The sequence below is a fragment of the Terrapene carolina genome, unplaced genomic scaffold, assembly GCF_002925995.2.
Source record: "Terrapene carolina triunguis isolate 2854851 unplaced genomic scaffold, T_m_triunguis-2.0 Scaffold233, whole genome shotgun sequence".
In the NCBI taxonomy this organism is placed as follows: Eukaryota; Metazoa; Chordata; order Testudines; family Emydidae; genus Terrapene; species Terrapene triunguis.
In genome coordinates this window covers 210,422-233,217 of record NW_020664584.1, presented here as the reverse complement: position 1 = coordinate 233,217, position 22,796 = coordinate 210,422, and the positions used below count along the sequence as shown (strand labels likewise).

The window sequence follows — 22,796 nt, the reverse complement described above, 5'->3', positions numbered from 1 at the left end:
ATTCATGAAGAGGAAAAGGCAAACTTCAACAGATAATTTGCCATTTTATTCTCCCAGCACTAATTACACAAATCAGTTAAGTAACTAAGACAGGAATAAGGCTCTCAGCTGCCTACTTAATAAAATGCTGACAGAGATGATAAACATTCCTTTAAAAAGAAAGAAGAACAAATGATTGAACTAATCTGCAACCGGGTGGGTGTCTGTCTAATGAAAGACTCAGACTTTTTGTTACCGTGAAAGGAGCAACGGAGATTCCTTTCATTATTAGAGTGTCTCTTCATCCACCAGTGCCTTTGGGTAACCAACCATGAGATCTTTGGGTTGTTACTATTATTAAATACCCCAAAGCGTGTTAGGAATGTAACAGAACCAGGTGAAGACACCTGGAGGTGCCTTGAAGGACATTCTAAATACAGTCTAAATTCAGACATGCCACAACAGATGAAAGCGAATAAAAGACAAAATTGGGAGAAAGGGAAAGGTAGGAGAAGGATTACAATACTAAGATCCCCCTAATTACTTTGTGTCTGATCTTGCACCCATTGAACTCAATAGGAGCATTACCGTTGACTTTAGTGGGCGCAGGATCAAGCCCTGAGGCACATACATATCTGGAGATGGTCCTAACAATTAGGATTCCTGCAGGTAGTGGTGGCCTTGGGCAAAATTTCAGATGGCGCCCAGTAATCTTCGATATTTTGGTACATTTGAGAATTCAGTGAAATGGATTTTTCTTTCCGCATCATTGGAGCAAATAGCTCGTCCAACCCAAAGGTCAGGCCTTTGGGACGTTTCGTGCTGAGCCCTGTTCCTTAAGCTGCACAGGTACTAATTAATTAAGGCACTTTTGAAAGTGTCTCTTCATCCACTTTTGTGGCTTTGAGCTATTCAGTGAAAGCAAAGGGTTGGCATTTCTGCCTGCAGGAACATATGCTGAACAGTCTGGAGCACCAGACCAGCTGCCCTGCTGGGACCTTTCATTGAAAGAGCTCTGCGGCTAATGTAACAGCGGTAAATGGAGAGGAAGGTCAATGAGTTTTGCTTTAATTTGAGTTTGCCATTTCTCTGAGTGAGGCAATTGCCCCCCACCCCCCTGACTGAGCTGGCACTGACTTGATTTTATGGTCACTAACAAGCCGGGTGACCGAAGCTGTGTTATGAAAATGTGTTTTTGTGGAAATATTACATAAATGAGTCATCTGCATGCATTTGGAAAGGCCTATTACACTGACACACACTGTCACCAAAGGCTGTATAGCATATTGGTCAAATATGGTGGTCTTGGAAGTGAGCTCAGAGAAAATTGCACATGGCCAGAACTTGCAGAGAGGGACAGAAACTGTCACTGTTAATCAGTTTTCAAGTTGTTAAATAAGAATTAAATTGCTCAAGTGCAGAAGAAATTATGCTGCATCTCAGTCCCAGGTCCTGTGTCACAATTTCATGGGCTACTTAAGGAATCACATGATGGTTTTAAGGTCTAACAGCATAGATTCAATAAACAGGGACAAAGTCTTATCACAGCTAGTCAGGAGGTTTTTGGTCAGTCAGGAGTGCACATTCCAGACTTCAGGAGCTAAATTCCAGCCTGAAAATATTAATAAATTATAATGAATTTAGAAGGATGATACTGTAAATCTTATGTTCACCAACTTAAGGCCAAATTCAGCATTCAGTTATGAGTACACAGCAGTAATTGATTTCAGCGGGCACACGCAAAATGGAGGGCAGAATTTAGCCTTTAGTGCATAACATTAGAGAGGGCTTTGGTTAAGATTTCTCAGTAGCCTTGTATTGTCAGCCTTTTATTGCAAATTATTTAGTGTCCGTGTTTTCATTGATTTATTAAGCTAAGCCTTGTTGCCATGTCTGTGATAGGCAGTTTCTGATGTTATCATTATTTGCATAAACTTAGTGAACAGGGCAATATGGCATGTCAGTGACTATTAATAATCTGGAGGCTGTTTTTGCCACCTGGTAATATGATTGATACCTATATATCAATGCAATACTTTTACAAACTTCGGGTGAAGCTGAAAATTACTCTGCAGGGCTCCTTGCAGGCATTGGGCAAAGCTATAAGTAGCACACATTATATATGCTGGCAAAACATAAAGGAAGACATGGTCCCACTCCCAAAGAGTTTACATTCTAAAAAAGCAAAAGATAGGAGAAAGGGGCACATCATACATGTGAATGATTAAGGTGATGACTGGCCATGTCTTGATGACACAATATTTATTATAGGTTAAGGTTACCTGATATTTCTCAAGACCCTGTTTTCAGTTGCTTATAATTTTGAAAAACTTGAACCATTTGGGATGAAATTTTCCATACCACGTCTCTGCCTCAGGCTGAATTTTTTTTGGAAAGTTTCATCTAAAATGATGGAACTGTATCCAAGAATGAGGTTAGGGAAAATATATTTTTGTCATGGTTTAAAAAATTCTTAAAATGGTTTAATTGAGATGCTCTAGTACCTCTATCTCGTGGAAGGGGGAGGAGGAGGCAGAGGCGGAGGAGAAAGAAGAGCATTGACTTTGCAACCTTAACATTCTTTTAATGTCATTTGTGTATATAATTAGGTCATACAGAATATACCCAGGTAGCCCCTCCAATATTGATGCTATTAACTAATTTCTTGTGCACATTTATCAGGGTGTTTTCCCTTGTAGGACCTAGCAGGAATTCAACCAGCATCAGAAGTGAAAATCTTGCCATTGATGTCAGTGGAACTATGCCAGTTCACAGCAGCTAAGGATGTGGCCCAATGACTTTGTTGTTGTTGTTGTTTTGTTTTTACTTTGTAGTATGCAAGATAGAGATTTGGGATTTTGTTTAGTCATTGCCTGGAGTGAGGCAATGTGGCCTAGTGGGCAGGGCAGAGCAAGACAGTGGGGACTCAGAAGAAGTGGGTTCTATTCCTGGCTCTGCAACTGGTCTGCTGTGTGACCTTGGGCAAGTTGCTTTAATCCCCCTGTGCCTCAGTTTTTCCACTTGTAAAATGAGGATAATGATACTGACTTCCTTTGTAAAGCGCTTTGAGATTTACTGAAGAAAAGTGCTCTATAAGGTGTAGGTACAGGTATTAAACCACTGCACAGAAAACACTCTGACAGTGGATGACAATAAGATTAGTGGGCCATTTTGGCAGACAAGACAAGGCAGCTTACCTGCCTCTTTCTTAGGCAGAGAACTCCAGCTGAGCTTCAAGGTCCCTGACTGAGATTCAAATTTCAACCTGATACGCAGGGCTTTAGTGGTGTGGTTCACATTGACTCTGATGGAAGTATGGCTAATCCCCAGCATGTGCCTGTAGCAAGTTAAATGTATGTGTTGGGGTGTGTGTGTCAGTATTTGAAAGGAGAAACTGAGAAGAGGCCAGCTCCCAGGAAAGGTCAGAAAGCTTCAGTCTGAGAATTGGTTTGGGGAGGGGAATCTTTTGTTCCATATGCAAGTGCTCAAAGAAACCAATCTATAGCCATCTAATTGAGGATGGTTCACAATGGCGGTGACTGCTTTTCATGGCAACTTTATTTAGGGCTTCCTTTCCTTGTTACCCATCCTGAGTTCATCAAGCGACTGATACAGGCTCCAGTGAATATAACTGAATTTTCACCATGGAAGTGGCTGACAAAATACACCGTATTTAGCTTTGATTCTAGATCTTCTCCATGTCCCTCGACAGCCCAGCCTCTACAGATGAGTGGTGAAGTCAGAAATGGGGGAAACTAAGTGGTATTGGCTACTCTGAAGCAACGATTGACATCCCTGGTGGGAATAGTGCTCTTGGGAGACAGGTGATTTTTTACAATACAACTTTATGGTGCACAGTGTGGTCCATGCTAAAGTACTTTGGAGATAAATAGTTACAGAATGAAACTAAAATAAAAGCAGCAGCCAAAAGAAATGTAAAGGCAACCGGGCGAGTTAACTGAAGAAGGCAGAAAAAGAAGGTCCTTAAGATTCAGTTGGAACGAGTTGATGGTCATTATTTTGACTGGCATACCAGGGACCTCTGGAGCTAAATGCATGAGCCTCTACAGCTTTAGCTAAAGACCAGGGTTCTGTAGCTGAGGCCTGCACTAGACTCCTTACACATACTGACCAGTGAGTTACGCATACGAAGGAAGGAAATGTAGAATTGTCTGCTGACGTGAATGGGAGAGTAGTGCTGCTGTTTGAGGCTTGAGGCTAACGTTGTCACACTTTCTTGTGCTGTAACAAAGAAAGTAGCAGGATTGGAGACCTCTTCAGAGAGCCGTGTCATGGGGAGACCCCAGAAGAGAGTCTCAATTGCCACATGTAACTAAGATTGGTAACATGAACTGGACGTCAGCCTGACACTCTGTCGTCATTCCGTTTCCCTGCCTCCAGTTTGCAGTGTTATGGGCCTCTTGCTGTTACTATTTAAAATGCCTCCCACGGTATATAGCTAAAAGGCAGACATGTAATTTGCCTTCTGAGTGGATTCCATCACCCCCAGGTGTAAACAGGAATGAAGTAGCTGATGACCTGACCAGAACTGGAAGATGGGAAACTCAGGATGGAATGATACCTGTTGAGAATATTGTCACCCAACCAAGAGGAATATTACCTGAAATAAATGGTCAGAAGGTGAAAGAGCCTCTGATCTTGTGAGGTTGCAGACAGGGCACACTGCAGGAATGAAATCAATAGAGATGGGCCTAAGATATATCCACTCTGCAAGATGTTTTGGGATCAGGCTTTTAACACCTGCCCATGCTTTTGAATGTAATATCATAGGGAACCTGAAGCTTTTCAGACTGGACACCTTGGATCTAGCCTTTAAACTCAACAACTTGTATTGGGTTCTTTGTATTCTCGACTTTTGTGGCCCGATATGATTATCGCAGGACAACAACAGCATGGAAAGCTGAAATAGGAAGGGTGACCTATTTTTTTTTTTTTTTTTTTTTTTTTTTTTTTTAATCAAAAGCTTTACTTCCACCCACCCAGAGCCTGATTCATGGTACCTCCCTGCACCAGTATAAAACAAAAATGCTCATTGGCCCTCTCATTGGTATGGGTGTTGGTATTGGTATGGTGACAAAGCCCTTGCCTGTGTGTTGCCTTAGAGCTGTGGCTAAGGCAAAGCCTCATATAAGACATTAGGCTGGTTTATTGGTTGGTTTTGTATTTTTTCTTTTAAATATTACAATATATAGGCAAGAACAAATTGCCCTTGTATATAGTCAGGGATGGTAAAATTCCTCTCCAAAGTGATGTTATTAAATTTGCAGTCTTCATTTCAAATGCTTTCCAAAGTGAATATTGACAGAATTTACAAGCTGGAGTTTCTTACCAACTCTTCAGTCCCATGATTTATATTTAGAGGGGAACTTCAGAGATTTTTGCTTGGGATGGAAATCTTAATTTATTTCCAATTAACTCTCTCTGTACAGGCTCCACATCTCCAAAGACATTTTAAAATGGAAATAATGGAATGTCATTTCCTCCTTCACTCACCTGCCAGGTCCTGAGTTCAGGTGTCTGTGTTTCTTTGGCAACAAAGAAGGACACGGCAAAAAAATAAAGCATTTCCTTGTACTGCCTACTACTACAAGATCTTTGATGTCATCCTCTGTTGCCGGGGAAACACAGAATCCTGAACTCAAGACTTGCCAGGCAAATGAAGGAGGAAATGAATTTGTTTCAATTTTAAATGTTCTTTGTGATTTTTTTTTTTTTAAGCATGCACAGAGATTTGTTACTGATTTGAGATCTAAGGCGTTTATCTGAAGTTCAGCTTTAAAATTGTGTGTGTGTGTGTGTGTAATTTCGTATCTCATTGCATCTATTTCTGTATTATTTGATGCAAATATGAATCTGGAGTCTCAATGGCACAGCTTCATTTTAGCACTAATGCCTGCTGCAGTGTAACTAGGTGCACATAAAATATTAACACACATACAGTATGTGTCGCAGAATAAAATGTTGTGAAAATTTGTTGCACTGTATCTGATATTTATTTCCTTTGCCACTGTCAGCACCTTGTCTCAGAAGAAATTCCACAACATTTTAATTTCTGCCAGTTCCTTGGCTAATTACGATAACTACAGGTAGAAAACAGACCAGCTGTGTAGATACATGCATCTTATGAGCAACCTCCGAATAATTTACAAGGTCTGTAATATTCCAGCCTCTACTCCCCCTGTTCTTTCTGTAGACTGACCTTGTTTAAACACAGTGTCTTGTACTTTTCTTGTACACTTTATAAATCAGTTCACATCAAATATTTTCCTGTTCGTTATGGTATAATGATTTTTCCTCCTCAACACTAAATGCAGATACATGCTCCTCTAATAAATGTTTGATCTGGCTGAACTACTCATGGTAGTCTGCAAAATTATTTTTACACTGGCTCTGTCAAAACTTAGTACATAGTCTTTTTTTCCCTCTGTTCTGTCCTCTCTTACTCCCCCTGGGCAAAGAGGTACAGAACCCAGTAAGGTTCATTTCATCTCCACTTCTCCTCTAAAATAAATTTAGAAATATTTTGAACAAAACTATGCAGCCTCAGCCATAGGATTTTAAATTACCTTGGGGTCTCACATGTACCAGAGGCATGGGGTAGTCATGGCTAGGTGCAGTCATACTGTATCCATGAATAATGGTCAGCTATTTGATTGGCTGGCACAGAACTATTCTGTGATGAGAGTGGCTAGCACAAATTCCATTTGATACAATATTGAACACCATGGCCTGCCCTCTTCCCTCCAAATCCCTGTGATTGACACAGATTTCTCCATCTATTTGGTTGTTTGGTAACAACAAATAGAGAACCTTCTATTAAAACTAGATCTTGCTGTTGTTCCTCAAGTATATTCTACTGCTGCATTGATGGATTTTTTCCCCCCCTAATACTCAGTAATCTTTAAACAAGCATGATATTTTGGATGGTTCCTACATCCTCCTATATTCTTCACTGAGGATGAAGAAATTGTCTCTTTTCCTACCCTGGCCAAGTTTTAAATGATTCTTCCATTTAGAACACTGTACTCTGCTTAAACTCTGGGCCAAATTTCCAAAACCACTTTAACTCACCGGGGAAGATTTTCACATCTGAGCGTTGTGGGTTTTTTGTTTTTGTTTGCACGCTAATCCCAGATGTAGCCAACATGTTATCAGTTTGCCAGATCTGTGGATGAGAAAGTTTAGACCTCGGATTTAGGGTCCGCTGAAAATTTGGTTCTACGTTATTTTTTGCCAGGGTGTTGGTGGAACATGCAAGAAGTAACTGAGCCTCTGAACAATTTGGGTACTGTTCATGCTCCCTACTGATTCATGTGCACTGATGGACTTCCATAGACTCTTACCAAGTGCAAAACATTAGATTTGAGATATGTCTGTTTCCCACTTGTGACGTGGGTGTCCTGACAGAGCTGATCTCAAAGTGGTTGCATTGGATCACATGGTTTCATGCAACCTACAACTCAAGGGTTGGTTCTGTCTCTGCTTCTAGCACAGCCTGAGTTGGAGACCAACCTTCTCCCCAGGCAGTCTGGGATTCTGCTGTTGCTTGCAACCTTCCAAATTATTATGCTGGCCCTAGATTATCTTTTTGGCTCTGTACTTGCTTCACAGGATGCTTTGCCTTAACTCTCCCCAGGCAGAGTGGGGCTTTTAAATTAACCCTTGATTCTGCAGTCTTTCACGTGGATGGGCCCTTAAGAATACATGGATCCATTTGCAGGAGCAGGACTCTTGTTTGCAAATAGGAAGAGCCAATTAGTGAGCCTGGGTCCCACTGTGTCAATAACACAAACTGCCTGTGAAAAACACATGGGACTGTTCTCCAAGCTTTCGCGAAACACAACAATCCTCCTCACATGCTGATTTTGCAGTGTGGGCAGGTTAGAAGTGGATGTCTGAGTGCCGTTCTTTGTAATGTTTAAAAAAGGGATTCCGTTCTTTGTTGTACAAGAGAGGCAAGGTGGGTGTGGTGATATCTTTCATTGAACGAACTTCTGTTGGTGAAAGAGACAAGCTTTCAAGCTTATACAGAGCTTCAGGTGACCTACAGTTGCATGTGCCAGAGCTACAGATCAGTGTGGATTTTTCATTTGCAAGTAAATGTAACTCTATCTAGGAAGTTTCTGCATGTCCTCTTCTTAGGCTTGGTCCACACTGGGGCGGGGGATCGATATAGGAAACGCAACTTCAGCTATGAGCATAGCGTAGCTGAAGTCGACGTTTCCTATATCGAACTAAAAATACCTACTTCGGGTCCACGCGGCGCAGGCAGGCTCCCCTGTCAACAGCGCTTCCTCCTCTCGGCGAGCAGGAGTTCCGCAGTCGACGGGGGAGCGCTTCTGGGATCGATCTATCGCGTCCAGATGAGACGCGATAAATCGATCCCAGAAGATCGATCTCTACCCGCCGAATTAGGCGGGTAGTGTGGACCAGCCCTTAGTGATACACAGAGTTAATTGAAACATATGCCCAGGTTCTTGTTTGCCGTAGATACTAAACTGACAGGTTCTATAGTAAAATTTAACAATATGGTGTGATCTGAAGTTTAATGTCGGAAGTTAAGTGTGACTTTACTTTTGTGATTCAGTTACACCTACAGTAGATCAAATAACCAGTCTGAAATGGACACAAGTTATAAAATAATATGTCTAATTTGGGATGACTTCCTATGTACTTGATGATTCATTTCCTTAAGGAAAATATATTTAAACGGTCATAGATTCAAGCTGAACATAAATCATGCTAAAGGAAATTCAAAGCCTGATTTTTGCATTCGATTTCATGTTTGCAACCCTACTGAAATTCACAGAGCTTCATGTGTGGTACGGAAAACTTGGCTTTGTATCTTTTAATTGTATTGATAACAAATTATCAAAAGGCAGTGGCGCTATATATAGACGAGATGAACTTGACAAACAGTAGGCACGTTCCTTTTAAGAGCGGGTCCTGCGCCTCACTTGGACTAAGGGAAGGAAGCGAAGATGGTGATGTTACAAGTTTGGACAAATAAATTGCTTTTCCCCAAACCTAGCGCATCCGAAGAAGTGGGCTGTAGCCCACGAAAGCTTATGCTCTAATAAATTTGTTAGTCTCTAAGGTGCCACAAATACTCCTGTTCTTTTTATTTGTAGCTAAACATCACCAGCTCTCCCTAGGAACTCAAGTGAGGCAGTTACATGTTCAGCATCTTTTATTTCCTTTGTTCTCTCTTTCATAAACTACGTGATCTCAAAATCCACTTAAAAAACAAAAAGCAATTTCTGTCATTTGTCTGTTTTGGACACTATTGCCTCTTTCTTCTGGAGAAAGGTATAGTTGGTGTGAGTGACACTTTATAATCACCTAACTCTCTGGAATTGTCACACCTTTTCTTTCTTCTCTTCTGTCTCTGGAGGTTTACTGCAGCTCTGGTTCATTCATATTTCAGATCCTGGGCTGAGACAACATCCTCAGAGTTAAAAATAGTGTAAGATAGATGGGGGAAGTAGGACAGAGCGCTCTGGTTCTTCAACTCTCCTGTAATTAGGTAGGGTTCCGGAGCAAACGTTTATAATGTGTCATGTTTGGCAGGGAAGAGGACATTTAACCCAACGACATGGATCGCTTTTACCTCTTAGCATTGGTGATCCTGGATCCAGAAAGTCCTTATCCTGAAATGGGGGACTGGAGGGGTCTTGGAGTGACAGCAAGAGAGCCCAAGGAAGGTGCTGGAATGTAAAGTAGCTGCCTGTCTGCATTTCAGTTTATTTCATGATTCCAGGGACTTCTTAGTTTGTGAACTTTCAGATTGTTGGATTGGGCAATATGGCTGCAGGTTTGAATCCATACATCTTCATGTATTAGTATCAGGTTAGGCCAGGGGTCGGCAACGTTCGGCACACGGCTCACCAGGGTAAGCACCCTAGCGGGCCGGGCCACTTTATTTACCTGCTGACATGGCAGGTTCGGCCGATCGCGGCCCCCACTCGCCGCGGTTCGCCGTCCCAGGCCAATGGGGGTGGCAGGAAGCCGCAGCCAGCACATCCCTCACCCGCGCTGCTTCCCGCCGCCCCCATTGGCCCAGGACGACGAACTGCGGCGAGTTGAGGCCACGATCGGCCGACCCTGCCGCATCAGCAGGTAAATAAACTGGCCCGGCCCGCTAGGGTGCTTACCCTGGCGAGCCGCGTGCCGAACGTTGCCGACCCCTGAGTTAGGCATTTCCCCCTCGTTGTGGGAAATAAGTATTACAACACAATGGCTTATAAATTTGGGGGTAATTATTTTTTGTATAGGCTCCGAATGAGATCAGCGCCCCATTGTGCTATGGGAGCTTACTATGAAAAGAAACAAGACAGACAAAGGGTGGGAGAGGAAACCACCACAGAGACAGGAAGTGATTTGCCCTCTATCATCTTCCCCCCCTTAGTCGTCTCTTTTCCAAGATGTATGTATTAGCTAATCCTAAAACCATGTTGACCAGGACAGTTTTTTGTCTCTTGCTTATTTCTGGCCAAGAGATTATGACAATTTCATTCAGATGCAGGTCATGCTACTGTGAACCGATCCATTGTCACCTCGCAATTGGACTGCTGCTGTGCACTCCCCAAGGGTCAAGTACGCCATGATCTTGCATTGGCTGGCTGTCCGTTTCTGAGCAGAGTTAAGGTGTTGTTCAAATGGCCTGAGGCCTGACTGTAAGAGAGATGCATCTCTCCCCGTACCACCTTGCTGCAGCTGAGATCAACAGAAGCGCCGCAGCCCCTTATTTTAAAAGAGAGGGGGCTGCCTGCAGTGTGTTCTCTCTGAGCGGCCCTGAATTAATTCCACTCCTCCAGGTGCATGTGTGCTCTCACACACAATACAAAATGGTCCAAATCTGCTGGCCTTTAGGGCACACTGCAAATCCTACTTCGTTCCTCAGGCTTTGGAGAGGGCTGTGCTGAGAGTTGGGCTTGTGCACTAAGGTTGGGGATCTGTGGCTGAGGTGTAGTTTGTGAAGAGGCTGCTCTGTGCAGTTTTGTGCATTATTTGGCTTGTTCATTTTATTATGTGGCAACAACACCCAAGGTTCTGGAAAGGTGCAATTTACTGTTTTATATGAATTAAGACATTTGGACCATCACTTAAGCTGAAGAAGCTACTGGCCTTGCAGGGCTTCTGTGGCAGCTGTGAAGCATTTAATTTTTCCCCTCTGTCCCAAAGGGATCACTGAACTAATTTAAAAACAAAACACACACATTTGTACCTCTCTATACTGTTCAGCACTGTAATTATAGCAGTGCTGTTCCTTCTCTACATGGTCATTTTATTGAATCAAGACTCTTCTCTACAAGGGGTGGCAGCTTTGGGACAAAAATCAATTATTTTGTTCCATTTAAAAAAAATCAGCACCAGCCTCCATACTAAGCTGTTTGGTGCTGTCACAAACAAGTTACATGGAAAGTTGGAAAGAATTCTGCCGAGCATAAATCTGGTTAATAAATAATTTCCATTAAATATTTAGAAATAAAATTTGTCATTTTGTTCAAGAATTTCAGTTTTTTAAATGTGATGAACTCTCAAACGAGGGTTTTTTAAAAAGTCTTTTGAAAACTTATGGAAAAAAAATTCATTTTGGGGGGCACCCACTTCTTTAAACTTTCCCTACCTTTTTCCTGTGAAAGAAAGTAAGAGTCAGAGAGTGGCTTTTCCTGCCAAAATGAATTTTTGTAAAATTTCTAAAGTTTTCATTTTGAAATTTTTCACTGAAAAATGGAAAAATTCCAATCACAATGAAGTTTTTTGCACGCACACAAAAAAGATCAATTTGGTTGAAAAGGCATTTTCCATCTAGAAGGGTTACTGGAAAATTTTCCAAGTAGCTTTTTAAAAAGGCTTATGATGTCACAGGAGTTATTTACTCAAAAAGCCTCAAAATGGTCAAGTTCCTTTTTCAGGTTTTATAATAGAAAGAAAAAAAAATAGCTAGATGGTTTATTGATCCCAAGCCTAATTTGCAGTCCAGTAGGAATAGCCTGCTGGTAGGCTCCATTGCTCAGAAATCCCAACTCCATTGGTGTTGACCATCTAAGGAATAGAAAGTGTGTCTTAAATAATCCTAAGTGTTTTTTTGGTTTCATGTTCAGTGGTCATCCTCTCCTTCACAAACCAGAAAGAGGAGTGCCTTTAACACCCGCTGTAGTAAAATGGGTGTTTGATTTCCCACCTGCTCATATTTGTCTCACTGTGTTATACTACAGCAAGGGTAGGCAACCTATGGCACAAGTGCCAAAGGCGGCACACAAGCTGATTTTCAGTGGCACTCGCACTGCCCGGGTCCTGGCCACCAGTCCGGGGGGCTCTGCATTTTAATTTAATTTTAAATGAAGTTTCCTAAACATTTTAAAAACCTTATTTACTTTACATACAACAATAGTTTAGTTATATATTATAGACTTATAGAAAGAGACCTTCTAAAAATGTATTACTGGCACGCGAAACCTTACATTAGAGTGAATAAATGAAGACTCGGCACACCACTTCTGAAAGGTTGCCGACCCCTGTACTACAGTATTTCCCCTTTAGGTCACTGGTTCAAATCCAGCCCTACTCAGAAATTATTCTCCAATGATTCATTAGTGGAGTGTTTGAAGTGAGTTTGTCTTAGCCCAGTTTGCAGCAGATGGTTTTCCTTATCGCAGATGATACCTACAACTGGCACCCTCATTAACATTTTCAGTAATAAGACCAAGTATTATATGGCTACAGAGAATCCACTCCTCTCATCCCCCTAAAGTAGTTACTTCAAAGCTAGGAAGGCAAGAGGCATTAGGAAGGGTGATGTGGTAGAGGCCTGTATAGTGTGGTTACAGCTTGATTTAATAACAAACTGCAGCTCACATCTCCTCAGAGAGGAAAACTCCTCCTGCGCTAATAATGCTAGTGGGGAAAAAGGGCCCGTGTTTGGAACACCGCATACCTAGACATTTCCCCTAAAAGCTGGTGCTTGTGGTCTTCCTACTTATATAGTGTCTGAGGAAGAGCTAGAGCTATTGCTTCTCCCAGAACATACCTGCTTCTGGAGTGAAGTTCTAAAAGGCCAGCTGCTCCCATTTTAGGCTAGGTCTACACTACCCGCCTGAATTGGCGGGTAGAAATCGACCTCTCGGGGATCGATTTGTCGCGTCTCGTCGGGACGCGACAATCAATCCCTGAATCTACGCTCTTACTCCACCAGCGAAGGTGGGAGTAAGCGCCGTCGACGGGAAGCCGCAGAGGTCGGTTTTGCCACCGTCCCTACAGCGGGGTAAGTCGGCTGCGGTACGTCGAATTCAGCTACGCTATTCGCGTAGCTGAATTTGCGTATCTTAAATCGACCCCCCCCCCTGTAGTGAAGACGTAGCCTTAGAGTGGGTACCTCAGCAGAGTAGAGGCGGGGCTCTAAGGCAGGTTCAGTAGAAGAGATTGATAGAACAGTGTCCCACTTCCCACTGCCTATAGGGGAGGAAGGGGAAAAAGAAGGTTGAGTTTGGTTTAGCTTCAGTGAGACTAAAATCGAGACGTTGTTTTACAAACCCCCTGTGCCTTGCCTGCCTGCACAATGAGCAGCAGCCCTGCTTCTGTGAGCCGGAATGAGGACATTGCTCTTTATGCTGCTCACGTTCAGTAGATAACGAAAGAACTTCAGTCTCCAGGGCCCTCAGCCAGCCGGCACCTTCCACCAGTGACTTAAAAAAGTTATCTGCACAATTTTTTGTTTTGTTTTATTTTTGGGGGAGGGGGAAATGTTCTGAGCTCTGTGAAATTAGAGAGTTAGGGTCTCTTCCTGAGCTGCATCTCTAGGAGGGGGCAGAGATGACTTAAGCTATCCCTGTTTCAGGCTGTTGGGGAAGCCAAGACAGCCCTGCAGGAGGACTACTCTAAGTTAGGGTAGGTAACCTCCCTAGCGCTGTGGATGGCTTGAATGGCTGTAGCCCTCTGTACTCCAATCCAGCTTCAGTCTGTCTTCTGCAAGGGGCCAATGCAGAGACTGCCGGGGAATTTCCCCACAGGCTGTTTGCAGTTCCTGTAGGCAGCGTGTAATGAGTAGAACATGGGGTGGAATCCCTCCTTCAACACTTACTGATAACTGCAAACATAGCTATGGTCTAACAGAGTGATTTATGGCCAATTTAAGGTTTGCAGTTTGAAAATTGCTTCTTTAATTAGTTTTAGCCCCCACAAGAAATATTATACAGACTGTTCTCTGCAGTGCCGATATATTTAATTTAAGGAGATTTAAAGAATGACTCAAAATATTTCTTCTGTCCTATGCCAAGATTTCATTTAAAGTTTAAAAAAAAGTGTGTCCTTAGATGGGGGTTTGTGGCTGAAACCAGGACACTGAAGTGAACTAGCTGATGAGTAGTGCTCCTATATATCCCCTGCCATTTTCTGTTGCTTCCAGGGGATTAAGTAGGCAGAGATGATAATCAATCTTAGTCCCACTTGCTTCTGGGCACAGTGCAAAATGCCCCCTCTCTTCAGGTGATGTAATTCACAGCCCATTAGGATGTAGATATGTGAAATGCTTGTCATTAGTGTCAGCTCTCCCAAGTGTGGGGAGATGCGGGGGGGGGGTCAGCTAGTTTAACTGCAATCAGAAACAACAATATTTTTGCTAAGCAGCAGCATTCACTTCCGAACAGAACATTACTTGCTGCAAACACAAATAAATATTCCAAATTCTCTAAAAAGGACTGTTTGGTATGCCTCGTACAGACAAATTGACTTGTGCATTCCGTGTGGATGGCAGGCTGTCACAAGTGTTGGCTATTCATGCCACTCTATAGAGATTCCCCCTCCCCCCTCGCTTTTGGATTTGAACAAAGGGATTGTTTTGTTAATCTTAGAATGGATTCATAATGAAATGCCTCCTGGCAAATGGTCTGCTGGGGATTCAGCTCAGCATCTGAATAAGCAGAAAAGAAAACCATTTAAACAACAGCGTTTATAAACGGAGAAGCTGGCATTCAAGTTCTCTTCTCAGTGAAGCCTTTGAAAATAAGACTTTTATTTGGCAGAGTAGCGAGAGGTGGCCGGCAGTTCAGCTTAATCACTTGTTCGCTTCTGAGCTGAGATTCGCAGTACCTGCTTCATTGTGCACTTGTCAGTCTAGTCACTAAAGGCCAACGGTAGTGCCCAAGGAGCCTTCACTTCCACCCGCTGTCTGCCCCAGGATTTGGTTCCTTTGTGAGATGTTCACTGGCTGAACAACGCTCCCTCCTTGCCTATTTTCACCCATAAGGCTGCCCCAAATCCCTGACCCTCTTACTAACTCAAAGCAAACCAGCTAAATGCAGAAGTGAGCAAAAATGCATCAATATTTTTGTTTCTTTAAAAAAAAAAAATGGAATGACTTTAGTGCCTGTGGAAATAAAGGGAGATTTACTGCGCCTTGTTTGAGTTATGAATAGTGCAGGCCGGTTCTGTGCAAACTCCTGCCTGCAGTTCTGCCAATGCACCTTAGTCTTGACCTGCCAGCCCAGTCTTGTTCTCTTGATGTCCCTGAGTGCTGACCTGCAACACCTTCTCCTATCATAGGGCAGGTCTACACTACAGGGCTAAGTAGACCTAAGTTACACAACTCCAACTACGTGAATAACGTAGCTGGAGTCGACGTACCTTAGGTCAACTTATTGCCGTGTCTACACTGCGCTGGGTCGATGGGAGAAACTCTCCCGTCAACTTATCTTTACGCTTCTCTTTACCCATCTCCCAGTACCGGAGTTGATGGGAGAGCGATTGGCACTCGATTTAGCGGGTGAAGACCCGCTAAATCGACCCCCGGTGGATCGATTGCCATGCCTCGATCCCCCAGTAAGTGGAGACAAGCTGTTTGATTCAGCTGTGCTGGTGCACCTCAGTCTTGACCTGGAGCACCCTCTCCAAGCCTCGGACCTCTCTTAGTCAGAGTATGTAAAACGTTTGTTTGTCAAGTAGTTTTGCAGTGGGAACAAATGGGACTTAGGAGCAAGGCTAAAGCTGATTTTCACTTGCAACCAAAGCCAAAATGTGAACACTGATCTCGAGAGAGAAAAGGCTAATTAATGTGTTCCACAGGGGGCTCGATTGTGCAGTGGGGTAGTGGTTTGGTTCTGCCTGTGCGTAAACTGTGCATATTAACACACACTGTGCTTTGAAGCAATAGATTAACTTAGAAGCAAAGCTATTCAGTTTTAAATTCAGTCGATTTCTACTCCCAACCTTGAATCGATGTCAATTAATTTAAAAGGCATGGAAGGCACCACTCAGACACGTCTACCCACACTGCGTTAGTTTCCTCCTGTGCCAGGAGAGTTCAAGCCAAATGGACCAAGCATGAGAGAAATTGAGTGATAAATATAGCAGATAATTTTTAAAGTGAGAAACTGGAAGAGAGAAGGATGGTAACAAAGCAACTGTGGGAGGGGAGGAGAAGTAAGAAGAGAAGAGGTGACGGGGATAAAAAGAAAACAGGAGGACTGAAAGTCTCAGGAAGATCAGCTGAATAAATGGAGAAGCCATCATCTCTTGGAGTATAATTGTGCCCCATAGCAATAATAGCATAATTCTGTCCTTGCATGAGTTGCTGTACAATTTTCAGTGGATTTTTAGGACTTTGTGTCCTCTGTGCACAGAGAAACCTGTCAGTAGCATCGAGACAGGAGCTTTGCACTGACACACAAGATAATGTGAGCCATGCAAGACAGGGCCTGCTTGCTGGGCCAGTGGGGGGTGGCAGGGGAGATGGAGGAGAAAGTGAGAGAAGTACCACCATTTTTCTTACCAATATTGAGACAAAAGCAATTCCTAAAGGTAGTCAGCACTGCCAATCTTGTTACACCATTCTTGAGAAGAGCTGGCTTTTATTGGAGTTGACCGCTGCAAATACATTGAAGAGAGAGAATGCTTAGAAGTGTCCGATGATCTGTGCGCTGCTTTATCCAGGCAGCCACTTTCACTCCCTCTAGTCCACTGCTGGACTGTCTGGCAGATACAGTGCTCTGTGCACAAGATACTTACCAGCTGATGAGGAGGAATGCTGTGCCCAGGCAACACAGTTCATCTTTCCAAACCAGAATCTGGTTTTTAGCAACACGTTGCACTGGCAACTTTATTGCTTAATTGGAAAAGGTGCAGAGAGTAAATCTTCCACAGACATGGCAGGAAAGATCAAAGCTCACTGTACTCATTCCAGAGAGCACTAACAAATAAATTAAGACAAATTATTTTGCCAGGCAACATTCCCATCCAAGTGGTACCATTACACTCTTCATTTTACAGGTCGTCCAAAGGAGCTTTTAACACTCCTACCTTTCGGATACAGTACTTGGGCTCAGGGAGGACTGGCTGAGAGTCCTTTCAGACCCCATCCATGCTGTTCCTTTATTGGTCAGTGGGAGTCGCTGCTGGGTGACTGAGAAGAGCTTTGAACATGTAAAGATGAAACATAAGTGCTAAATATTTATTATTATTATTATTATTTATTATTTCTCTTTCACCTTCTCACGCAGAATGTGCTGTTTCTCCATGATGCTTCTGTGACACTTCTTATAAAGAGGACTGTGATCAGTTGTTCTCCCTGTACACCAAGGGAGGACAAGAAGTAATTGGCTTAGTACGTAGCAAGGGAGATTTCGGTTGGATATTAGGAGAAACTTTCTAACTTATATGGTTAGTTAAGCATTAGAACAATTTACCTGAGGAGGTTGTAGAAGCCCCAGCCTTGGCAATTTTTCAAAAGGGTTAGACAAACACTGATCAGGGTTGGTCAAGGATGGAATGCATGGTTAATCCTTCCTCGGCACAGAGGGCTGGATTAGATGACCTCTTGAGGTCCCTTCCAGCCCTACATTTCTATTGTTTTTTCACAGGGCAAGTTCTCTTGAGCAAGTATCAAATATCATGGAGAACACCTGTAGGAAGGCATCCCAGTCAGTTAGTATTGGGCTATTGCACTCCATTGCACGCCCTGTCTAACGTTTCCCGCGACAATAGACTGATGACGAGGCCCATGGCGAAGTAAGCTCACAGGCAAAGCCGGAACAGAAGTCAGCACAGTTCAGGGTGCGATGCCGCACCTGAGGCACACCATTCTTAGCAAGGAGCTTGTCCGCTCATGTCTGTAGCGACAGGTTCTTGGCTGCCAGCTGTGTCACTTGGGCCCACAGTTCCTGGTGATCTGCCTGGAGGTGGGTAACCTGTAGGGTGACCAGATAGCAAATGTGAAAAATCGGGATGGGGTGGGGGGTAATAGGTGCCTATATAAGAAAAAGCCCCAAATACCGGGACTGTCCCTATAAAATCGGGACATCTGGTCACCCTAGTAACTCGCTCTTGAGATTCCAGCACCCCATGGGACAGAGATCGGTCCAATTGATCCATTCCTACTCCTGCTGGGACCCGGGGATGGTGGGAGGGGTTGTGCAAATTGTCTGGTCTGTGGAAGAGAGGTACCGGTGACCAGGATGTGGGTGGTCTGGTTGGGTGGTCAGCGTTTTATTCAGGAGCCAGATGCAATGGGCATATCTGAAGTGAAGAGCCAGGTGTCAGAGCCAAAAGTTGGAGCTGGGGTCAGACAGGAAACAGGAGACGAAGCCAAGGGTCAGTGCGGAGTCAGAAGCCAAAGAGCCGTAGCTTGGGGTCGGAGCAGTTGGAAGCCAAGGCAACAGGGCTCAGGGACTGGAACAAGGCTAAGGGCAGGAATCGGGAGCAGGGTCAGGGTCGAAGTCAGGAACCGGGGACGCAGTAGGGAGTCAGGTAGCAGATGGCAGGGTCTGTAGCAGCAGCAAGCCAGCATCCACCTTGCTGCGCAGACAACTTCTTGTGTCTTTCTGGTTTAAATAATGCACCTGGCCCAATCAGGGACACTGAAGCTCCTCTAGTTAAGTCCCTGTGGGCGGTACCTTTAGTGGAGCATAAGGCCTCAGGGCTCCCAGGTGGTGGTGGTGTGGATGCAGCAATGGCCCGCGGGCCTGGATTCAGGAACTGCAGACCCTCACAGTCCTCTGCAAACTGCCTTTGTTCTCCTCCTCATCCCTTCCCCCGCTCCTGAATCACACATTTAACTGGACAGCCAAGGAGATGCAGCAGGCACCTCAGGACGCCAGCAGATGTGCAGCTGTGTGTTCTGCTGCAGCAGAACGTATCCAGTGCCAGCTGGAAGTGAGAGACAATCTCCAATACAGTGCTGGAGTGTGTCCTGCATTCCCTGTATTTTGCTCTCTTTTGCTGTATGGCAAACCTTTGTGTTGGGCCTGAAAAATCTGTCAGACAAGGCAGTGCACTGTGCCAGGCAGGTGCCTTGGGATGCCAAATGCCTGCTCACACCACAAGCCTCTATTAGTTTGTTGTTAACCGCAGGTATATGGTAATTTGAGTATTTCATTCCATGGCCATCTCCAGTTACCGTGGAAAAATCAAATGATCTTGAGAGCAGATGTTTCATGGTTAGGCACTTAAACATTTTTCAGTGCTGGTTTATTATTATTGACTCAGGTTGATTTTATGAGGAAAGAACTGAATATGCAACTAAACAGAGGAAGGATCTGAGTATTTTGAGGGTGTATGCATAACAAGGATGGGGAGGGGAATTGTTGAGGATGGTAGAAAGGGTATAACTAGGGGGAACAAAATGACATTAAGGAGGAAATTAGACTATCGGGATAGATAACGTTATAGTGAAGGAGGGGTGTTCTAGGCTGTGGACATTTAGAACAAGGCTGGACAAAGCACTAGAAAATACACCATTGGGAATAATCCTGCAGTAGCTGGGACTAGATTAGGCCATCTCATTGGGCTTTTCCTTCACTGAAGTCTGAATATTTGTTTTGTTTGAAGCTTTTGACTTGGATAGAAGTGGTTTTTATGATTGTTTGTTTGACTTTCTGATTCATATGATGTGCCTCTCCCATTGCTCTGGGCACACAAACAATACAAACTGTATTTAATGTTAACCAAAACATGCAAACTGTCTGATGCCTGCATACGGTACTGTACATGTGGGCAGCAGCTGGTACAGAATGCCTTTGGGCCTAAATGTTTACTCAGTTGGAAACCTCAGGGTATTGCAGAGAAAGGGGGCTTTTTAGCTAAGTTAATGGAAGATGCTCTGCCCTATTGTTCACCTACCAGTGTTAATTTCAAACAAAGCGTAGGGCAGGGGCCCTGCTAATAGGCCAGCAATTTCTGGGAAATGCCCATTCACACAGAGAACCGGAGAAAACCGTTCCCAGGCCAAGCAGCTTGCTATACACATAGGAAAGAATAACACAATACTTCCCATGTGTACAGACTGAGCTCTCAGAGCTTCTGAAGTGGCTGTGAGGGCCCCATCCTCTTCCATGTTTTGAGAACTCTCAGTACCCTAAAACTGGTACTTCCAGGGCTGATGTTGTCTTGAACCGGTTCATTTCACATACAGAAGCACTCTTCATAAAGTTGGGGTGCTTCTGGAAGTGACGCCACTTAACAATGTTCAGTTCTCTTAGGGTAAGTTGACTGTTTTGAATACTTGCAAGCATTTTGGTCACACCTAGGAGAATGGGGCCCAGAGCTGGTAGAGGACATTGGACTCTGCCATCGTTCAAGATTCAATAGGAATACCAAAGCGGTCCGGTGGGTCACATCTACCACCTGAGTGTTAACATCCGGAACATTCTTATACAGGTTTATGGGTGGGCACCTTTAAAAAGATTCCCACATTCCAACTCATTCAGAGAACTTGCAGCAGACATCGATATTTCAGGATAAGCATTGTATGTAGGCTGAAACTTGTTAGCTACCTAGCAGCAGCAAAAGCAATTAATGTTAATGGTGTTCATTATATATTCATTATATAACATAATTCATTCTGAGAAACGCAGACTGCTAAAGAGAAGGATGCAAATAGCAGCTGTTAATTTCAGAGTCTTTGAAGATTAACCCCAAGAGGAAAAGCTAATCTGTGACACCAAATTTGGATTCCCACCCGAGTCGAGCTGAGGGCGTGTGTGAACGTAGTAGCCCATGCTGTGGGCTTTTCTGCTGTTTAAAGCCCCTCCGAGTGGCCTGCATTGGGAAACCATTTTGGAGATGCCTTTATGGTCCCTTATTGCTTGTGCCTCAATTGTTCTTTCATTCAGAGTGTTCCTAGTCCTGTACAGCCCCTTCTCTCCCCTCTGATCCTTCTGTTACTGTCCTGGCACTCTGATTCCTCGGCATTCCTCACAACTTGAAACAGTGGGGCAGATTTTCAAACACATTAGATCCACAATTTAGTACCTAATCTCTGCTCATAATTGTACAGTGTGCATACTAATTGGGCAAGTCCACACACCGTTTGGCTGTGTGTGTGTACATCTGTGTGTGCGCGTGGACACATTCCATTATCTGATTTGCATGTTCAAAGTAGGCTAGCAATTACATTTGCATTTTGAATGCCCAACTGGGTATCAAGCTTGTTTGAACATCAGGCCCATTACAAACAAAGGTGAGAACTACAGGCTTGAGTGCGACAAAATATGAAAAGAACGAAGTGCAGGGTGGTTTCTAGATTCCAGGAGTAATTCCCTGAAAGGCCTTCCCTTTTGATTGTTATTCTGCAGTGTTACTATACGTGCTCAGAACAATAGCTGACTGCCTGTGCTGTCTCTCTTGTTTTTAGACGGGGATGGGCGGAGACTCAAAGGTGCTATCCAGAGGAGCACAGAAACTGGTCTGGCTGTCGAAATGCCAAGTCGGACGGTCCGTCAAGCCAGCCATGAATCCATTGAAGACAGTATGAACAGCTATGGATCTGAAGGAAAGTAAGTCAGCAGGGGCCAGTTGGATAATCACTTCTGGAATGCTCCATTCCCCCTAAACCTATTTCTTCTTGCATGATCGATAATACATTTGTCTGACTTATACACGCTGTAGGTGCATTGGCAGGGAATTCAGTTACTCTGAGTCAGAACAGAGCAGTTCTTTCCCTGAAAGGTTTGCAAGTAGTTTTGCTGTTTATACACTTCTTTTAGTGTGCTCATGAGTCTGAACTCAAGAGGAAACCCATCACTCATTACGGACTTGCCTTTAAAAGAAAACTCTCTGGGGTGGTTATGGTAAATAAGATTACAAGTGTTGATGTTTATAATGTGTTACATTTCTGTTGTCTGTCTTCTCCCACAAACTCATGGGGGGCGGGGGGGAATGATTGTGTCAAGGGATGGAAGGGATATATCTAGCAAGATAATCTCTAGTAAATAATTAAATACATGTTATACTCTTGGAAGTTTTAAACTTCTGGTGTCTGAGTTATCGTCTTCGGGTGATATATTTAGAAAGCTTTCTGGGCCTGCAGAACGGCGATAGCATGATACGCTGGATTTGGGCCTTGCAGCTTTGTGACAGTACAAATCTTGAAGCATAGAAAACACAGGCCAAAATTTTGGGGATCTGAGTTGCTTGAAATTCTGATTTTGTTTTTGCATGGTTGAGGCAATATGTGGAGATGATCACTTTCTATCCAGGGGCCTTCCGAGGGAATCTTTTTGGGAAAACTCTTCCGCAGTAAGAAGGGGGCCTTGTTACATCAGATTCTGTGCACATGGCTGCAAGAGCAGTAACTGACTTCACAAGTTCACAGCGTGTAACTAAACTCAGCTTATGTTGTTTAGATGTGCTACTGAAGTCTGACTTGGGTTCAAGTATTAACTACCAACTGTGGCTTCTGTCTGTCCTATCTGTCCGTTCATTCCTGGCAGGTCCGGCTTTAGGAAGTGCAGGGCCCGATTCGAACAGTTTTGACAGGGCCCTGGCAGGGATGACTTAAAAAAAAAAACATGTAAAAAAACACG

The 22,796-nt window shown here is 43.7% G+C and overlaps 1 protein-coding gene across 1 annotated transcript in view; it reads left to right on the top strand.

Annotated features, from left to right (window-relative positions):
* Positions 1–22,796, top strand: part of RIMS4 (regulating synaptic membrane exocytosis 4) — a 72,587-nt gene that overhangs the window by 29,785 nt on the left and 20,006 nt on the right. Inside the window, exon 2 of the mRNA XM_024205438.3 lies at positions 21,626–21,767. Coding sequence (XP_024061206.1) covers positions 21,626–21,767 — 142 coding nt within the window. The remainder of the gene's footprint in view (positions 1–21,625; positions 21,768–22,796) is intronic.